We start from the raw sequence: 7,168 nt of genomic DNA, 5'->3' as shown, positions 1-7,168 counted from the left end.
GTTTGGGGGACACTCACTTCCCACCCCCTTATAACTCTCTGTATTGTTTCCTTCCTTCCCCTTGATCCCCATCCTAATATCCCTTTTCAAAGATCAGACGACCTCCCCCGCCCCCCGACCCGTCGTACTGCCCTCCTGGACTCTCTCGCCCCATTTCCATTGGTTGTGGACGGAGAGAGGGGGGTTAATTCCCCGCTTTGAGGGAGAAAGGGGTGGCCTCGCATGCCCCTACACTCTTCCCTCGTTTGGCTAATTAAGTCTCCTCTAAAAGATCCAAGAGGAAAAGAGCGAGGCGAACCCCCTGTGGGTCGGACCCCCGGGCACACCTTCTGTTTCCCAGACCTCGGCAGTAAAAGATCCTCCCCAGCTGCAGGAAGGATTTTAGTAAGAGCCTCCCCCCTCGCCCACACTCTCCCCTCGGGGGTGGGGAAAGAGGGCTCAGTTCCCGCTCTGGTCCCCGCAGGCACCACACTCCGTTTGGAGGAGGCTACCCCCGGATCGCGGGATGGAAGCCCGCTTCCGGGAGGCTGCGTAACTGAAGCGGCGGGAGTCAGCGGGCCGGAGAGCTCGGCGGCCACCCTCGGCTCGGCTCGTGGATGTTGACAGCCCCCTCGGAGAATCCCCGCAGATATGGCGGAGAGCTGGCTACGCGTCTCGGGAGCAGGGGCAGCGGAGGAGGCCGGACCGGAAGGCGGCCTGGAGGAGCCCAACGCCCTGAATGACAGCCTGACCAGCCTGCAGTGGCTGCAGGACTTCTCCTTTCTCAACGCCGAGGTCCCCGCCCTGCCTTCGGCGGACACCGACCCCCACGGCTACCACGAGCTGTCAGGCTCGGCCGAGCCGGGGTCTCCCCTGGTGGCGGACCCCGCCTGCCTGGGGCAGCCGCACACACCCGGCAAGCCCACGTCCTTGTGCACGCCGCGGAGCGCCCCCTCGGGGCTGCAGGCCTCGCCTCCCGACGACGTGGACTACGCCACCAACCCGCACGTGAAGCCGCCCTACTCGTATGCCACGCTCATCTGCATGGCCATGCAGGCCAGCAAGGCCACCAAGATCACCCTGTCGGCCATCTACAAGTGGATCACGGACAGTTTCTGTTACTTCCGCCACGCTGATCCCACCTGGCAGGTAGGGAGGCACTCCCTCCCTCCCTCCCCATGCCCGCGCGGACTGGACTCACATCCCAGATGCGCAGGCCAAGTAGGCGCGGTACGGCCAGGGCCCCGAGAGAGGAAGGCCGTCCAGGAAGGACCTCAAGGGAGCCCAGTGCTTGGACTGCTGCCCCTTTGACTTCAGAGACGGAGGAGGGAGGATGTTCAGAGGGCTGTAGGGGTGCCGACCTAGAGGTTCAAGTGGAAAGAACTTGTCACTCATCCGGCAGGCTCAGCCCAAAGACCAGGGCTGAACTATGCGTGGACACAGCCCCCCAGGGTAGGTTGATGGACTGAGGGACACATTTTTGTCCCAAGTCCTGGAATTCCTCGACACTACCCTCCTCAAGGTCAGTTTGTCAGGGCCTGACTGGAGGCAGAGCATCGTTCCTGCCAGGCTCTGCATCCCGCCTGCTTTCAGTTGGCTGGAGGGGCTCTGGGAGGGGAGAGGGGCGTGCTGCAGGGTGTGAAGGCCATCTGTGTCCCAGTGGAAGGGCTCCGGGGCCTTCCGAAAGCTGCCGTGCCAGCCCCCACCCCAAGCCCTCCCTAGTTTCCTGCCTACACTCCTGCCCCTCTTCTCATCAACCTCCCTGGGGGGACAATTACCTCAGCCACGTGCTTTCCACAGGGGCTCTTTCCTCCCACACTGGCTTCATGTTCCAAGTCTCCGGAACCTGGCACAGAGCAGCCAAGGGGCCCAGACCACCATGTAAATCTCCCAGTCTTGCCAGGGGGCACTACTCACCTGCCGGCCCCACCCACCAGGCCCCAGACCCCTGTGCCCCAGCGTGGTTTGGACTGTGCACCCAGGCGTGAACAAGGCAGGATGGTGATTCAGGCTGGGCACACACTGCCCTGAGCCTCTTCGACCATCAGGATCAGGGGCTACTTGGGGACAGAGACCCTGAGGATGCACAGATCCTTCCCTGTGGCACAGGTCACAGGATCAGAGTTCCTGTGATCACAGCTATTCCACGTTTGCTTGGGCCCTGACCCTGGGGCAGGTACCATTTGTAACCTTGGTGAGAAAGCAGAGACCCTCCACCACCCCCCACCCCACCCCAAGCCTGAGAGGCCCCAGGAATGAGTGCTATGCTCTTGGCTGGGTAATAATCAACTGAGGCCTCAGAGCCTGGGGTGGGAGGAGGGGGACATGGTGGGTGAGGGCCCAGGCCAGCAGCCGGCTCTAGAAACAAGGAAAGTCATCAGATCCTCCCACACTTCATCCCCCCCGCCACACACACCCCCTCACACCCACTCACTCATTTCACAAACAGAGAAGGCCAGCCAGGCCCAGGCAGAGGGAGATGGCCGTCCAGGACCTGGGGGAGCCAAGGCCTTTGAGCAGAGGCCGCAAGCAGCGGGGTAAGGGAGGGAGGGCAGGACAGGCTGGCACTGAGAGCCACCCTGCGGCTCAGGGCTCGGATGACTGAGCAGGCAGGTATCCTGGCAAAAGGGAACAAAAGCCCCCGACAGCACTCCCAGCTCCTGGTGCCCCGTGGCTGGTGTCCCAGAGCCTCCCGCTCGGAGCAGCGCCTCTGTCTCCCCTGCCCCCATCGGAGAGAAGGTGGTGGTGGGACTGGCAGTGGCGCTAGGAGCCCCCCATCACTGACCCCACCCACTCTCCCAGCTGTCTTCCTTCTCTCCTATCTCCCTGTGTCCAGAACTCCATCCGCCACAACCTGTCCCTGAAGAAGGGCTTCATCAAGATGCCCCGGGAGAAGGACGAGCCAGGCAAGGGGGGCTTCTGGCGCATCGACCCCCAGTACGCCGAGCGGCTGCTGAGTGGGGCCTTGAAGAAGCGGCGGCTGCCCCCAGTCCACATCCACCCGGCCTTTGCCCGCCAGGCCGCGCCAGAGCCCAGCGCCGCCCCATGGGCCGGGCCACTGACCGTGAGCACCGAGGCCCAGCAGCTGCTGCGGGAGTTCGAGGAGGCCACTGGGGAGGCGGGCTGGGGTGCAGGCGAGGGCAGGCTGGGGCGTAAGCGTCAACAGCCGCTGCCCAAGCAGGAGGCCAAGGTCCCGCGGCCCTCCAGCCCCCTGCTGCTGACCCCGGAGGAGCAGGGTGAGCTGGAACCCCTCAAGGGCAACTTTGACTGGGAGGCCATCTTGGACGCTGGCACGCTGGACGGGGAGCTGGGCACGCTGGAGACCTCGGAGCTGATCCCGCCGCTGAGCCCTGCCTCCCACGGGGACGTGGACCTCACCATCCATGGCCACCACATCGACTGCCCTGTTACCTGGGGGCCTCCAGTGGAGCAGGCTACCGACAGCCTGGACTTCGATGAGACCTTCCTGGCCACATCCTTCCTGGAGCACCCCTGGGACGAGAGCACCCGTAGCTCCCTGCCCCCCGAGCCCCTCTTTGAGGCCGGGGATGCCACACTGGCCTCTGACCTGCATGACTGGGCCAGCCTGGGCGCCTTCTTGTAAGAAGCCAGGCCCTGCCCCACCTCCAGACAGCACCGAAGTCTGGGCCCAGACTGCCCCCCTCCCCGCCAGTGCAGGCCCATGGACACCCTACCGCCCAGGCAGGGGCTGGGCCAGGTCACCCCACCAGGCCACACGGCCCCCAGCCCAGGCCATCCTCAGATTCTAGTCCAGCAGGCTGAGAATTGGGGCCCAGGACCAAAATTGCTGCCTCCGCTCCCCAGCCCCCCATACACACAGTGTTTCATGGATCCACTTCTTCCCTGCCCCAGAGACACGCTAAGGGCCCTGCACTATGAGAGCTGTGGCTTGGAGGGGCCCTGGCCAAGCTGGAAACATCAGTACGGGGCCCGCCCCGAACACCTTAGCTTCTGAAGCTTCTCTCTCTCCTGCTCTCCTCCCCAGGTCTCTATCCAGAGCAAGTTCCCAGGTACAACACATGCTGATTAGGTGACTGCAAATTAACACCCAAGAGGCCTCTCCCGGCAGTCTGTGAGGAGGAGCTAGGCGGAGGGGGGAAGAGAGAGGAGACAGAAAGGAGGCCGGGGTGCCGGGTGGAGCCAGGAGATTTTCTAAGGCCTCTGGGATCTTCTGGCTTCATCCCTAGAGGTGGGGCAGAGGGTATGTGTCCCTAATCTTTGAGCCCAACTTGAGGCTGAGAGCAGCGGGGAGATGGGGATCTGGGGGTTAGGGGCTGGGGCAGCCAAGCTGCAGAGGGAAAGGGCACAGACAGACTAATGTAGTGAGTGTAGCTATAGCTGAGGCTTAACTGGGAGGGACGCAGTGCTTGCTAGAACCACTGGGACCAGGAATGGGGGGATGGCCCCGTGCCCTTGCTTGCACTCCTGCAGGGGAGTGTCTTGCTCCACCATAATCGCCCTGGGCTGCATCCCACATCCACTCTCCTAACCCGTTGGGCATTTTAACCTTTTTCATAGAAAGTTATTTACAATAACAACATTTTTAAAAATAAAGTTTTAAAAAGTCTCAAAATGGACCTGCTTGCAACTTTCTCTGGGGAAAAGCATGGGCCAGTTTTGGGGAGGCCACGGCCCAAGGGGGAATGGCTGGGAGGAAGATGGGGGGCACCAAAGGCCTGCAGAGTGTCCCCTGATGCACTCCTCATGATCTCTGGGTGCCCAGAGAGAAAGGGGGTGAGAGGCGGCACTCGGGGGTCCCCTGCAGCCAGGGCCTCGGCACCTCTATATGTGCAATGGGGAGACTGTACCCACAGCCCCGAGGAGCAGGCAGCAAAGGAGGCCCAGCCCCCTCCCTGGCCCTGGGGACTCACTCACAAAGGCCGTTCTTGCCCAGGGCTCGGCTCATGTTCCCCACCTCGCCCAAGTTGAGGGCCTGCCCAGACTCACCTGCGGTCCTCGCCTGGGCCTGTCTCCAGCTCCTCCCTCCCTTGGTCCCTTCCTGAAGGGACAGGGTGTGAGGTCAGAGGGCCCCAGCCCCTGGGGCCCCACTTCCCACGCTGGGGTTCATTCACTCCGCCCAGGGCCTTCCCTCCAATGCAGGTTGGGGCTGAGGGAGGCCATCAGGGCAGACGGAAGACAGGGTGCCTAGACCCTACAGCTCCAGCCTGTGAGGAATCAACGTACCAGAGTTCTGATGGGGAAACTGAGGCACAGCAAATATGTGACACTCAGCAGGCACCTTTCAACCCCCTCACCCCAGCTTTGCCGGGAACCCATCTCTCCCCCGAGCCCACACCTGGCCCCGCCAGCACGTCCTTGTGGTGCACAGCCCCTTCCCCCAGCACTCACGTGCACGTGCGCACAGACACACACACACACACACACACACACACACACACACAAACGGGCACTGTCCTACACAATCCTGCCCAGCCTCCACGGGCCCCTTTCTCCTGAAGCCCCTTTCTTTCCTTGCACTGGAGGCTGGCTCCAGAACACCGTGGCATTCCCCCGCCAACTTGCTGCTTTCCCTTGATAATTATTCCAAATATTTCAGAAGGGTGCGCCCACTGCAGGGCCAGCCGGGTTGGGGCCTTACAGAGCTCAGGAGGCAGCCCATCCCCTTCCCACCGCTTGCTGAGGAGGCTGCCCCAACCTCCCTCTGAGACTCCCTTCACCCCCTAAGCAACGACTCCCTCCCTCTCCCCACCACCCTCCGGCCTTCCTCCCCACGCTCCCCAGCACTGGGGGAACATGGGGGCTCCAGCCTCTCCACTGGTCCCCAGGCTCAGCCTCCAGCCCCCGCCAAAAGGGGTACACCCTGGATTGACAGGTGGGGCCGGTCACTGTCCCCCCTCCTCACCCTCTGCCTGGGCCCATGCTGGGGGAAGAGGGGCAAGGTCAGGGGCTGGCAGAACTGCCTGCCAGGTAAGGAAAGGCTGAAGAAGCTTCTGGCTGCCAGGAAGAATCCCCAGGAGCTCCTGGAAATCCCTATGCTTGGCACTAGCGTCTCTGGGGCTGGGACCCAAACACCGGCACTTTTAAGGGTCCATGGATGCTGCCAACGAGCAGCCAAAGCTAAGAGGGGGCTCCGAAGCGGCCAGAACACAGGGCTTCACACACCCTTTCAGCAGGCAGCGTTTGGGGGTTGGCGGTGGAGGGGGCGGGAAGCGTGAGTGGATCCTGTCCCTCCTATTCATCCCTGCCCCGGCCCTTGGCTGGGTGGCTTTTTCAAAAAACGTTCAGTGACTCCGTATTTATTTAGAGATTCAATGTAATCCCAGTCAATATATATTTGGCGCCCTTAACAGTAAGTTGCAGACAGGCTGCCCCATTAGCACTAGATACTTTAGTGTGTGTTTCCTTAGAACAAGGACACGCCTCCATAATCCCAGTACCACCATCACAATCAGGAAATGAACACTGACCTGGTAATCCCATGTAACCGCAGGCCCCCTTCACATCTTGCAGATCACCCCAGTAATGCTCCTCTCCATTCCAGCATCCCAATCCAGGACCCCATGTTGCACTGAGTTGTCCTTTCTCTTTTGCCCTGTGTGGCTTTGAGCCCATGACTCAAGCTCTCTGGGCAGGTTTCGCATTTCCTTTGATCTCCACTTTTGAGGTGAGAAGCCCTTCAGCCACTTCAGCCTCAGGTGTGGTACAGTCCCTTCCCAAAGCAAGAAGCCAGCTTTCTGTCTCCTCACTTTCCACCTCTTCCCTATCCTCCCTCCCCCATGTATCGCCAGCCAGGAAAGGGATGAGGGGCAATGTTCAGGAACTCAGTGTTTGGGGACCCTCGCCGTCTGCCCACGGGACAGGCCACCCCCAGCTCCAGTGACGGCAAGGCCCCCGGGATGGGATTCCATGCTGGCCTGAAGCAAATGCGCCAGGCCTCCTGAAGAGCTGAGCTGAGGGCAGGAAACACTCTTCTCCCCGCCTCTGCCCCCCTCAACATACTGGGGACCCAGACTTGAAGAAGGAAGGTCATGTCCATGGTGTCCTCCCAGATCAGCACCGACACCGTCTCCTCCATGTCCGGCTCCTACATCGCCCCTGGCATGGAAGAGGACGGGGAGGCTCTCCCCCCTGCCCCCGGGCCGCCAGCAGGACGCCCTCAGAAGAAGGAGACGTAAGAGAGGAGCATGGGATCGCCCTCGCCGCTCTG

General features: G+C 61.8%; 1 protein-coding gene across 1 annotated transcript; it reads left to right on the top strand.

Moving 5' to 3' along the window:
- Positions 1–630: 630 nt before the first annotated feature.
- On the top strand, positions 631–3,583 carry LOC132478923 (forkhead box protein J1-like). The gene is made up of 2 exons (XM_060082394.1): positions 631–1,128; positions 2,816–3,583. Exons 1-2 carry the CDS (start codon positions 631–633, stop codon positions 3,581–3,583), a joined length of 1,266 nt encoding a protein of 421 aa, XP_059938377.1.
- Positions 3,584–7,168: the final 3,585 nt, after the last annotated feature.

The sequence above is a fragment of the Mesoplodon densirostris genome, chromosome 18, assembly GCF_025265405.1.
Source record: "Mesoplodon densirostris isolate mMesDen1 chromosome 18, mMesDen1 primary haplotype, whole genome shotgun sequence".
NCBI lineage: Eukaryota > Metazoa > Chordata > Mammalia > Artiodactyla > Ziphiidae > Mesoplodon > Mesoplodon densirostris.
Note: the sequence above shows the minus strand (reverse complement) of the source record. Positions and strands in the feature narration are given on the sequence as shown.

Excerpts from the sequence above, each read along its gene's own strand:
- LOC132478923 (XM_060082394.1), top strand. The coding sequence starts at position 631 with ATGGCGGAGAGCTGGCTACGCGTCTCGGGAGCAGGGGCAGCGGAGGAG. Across the intron at positions 1,129-2,815 it reads ACGCTGATCCCACCTGGCAG|AACTCCATCCGCCACAACCT; the intron begins GTAGGGAGGCAC and ends CCCTGTGTCCAG.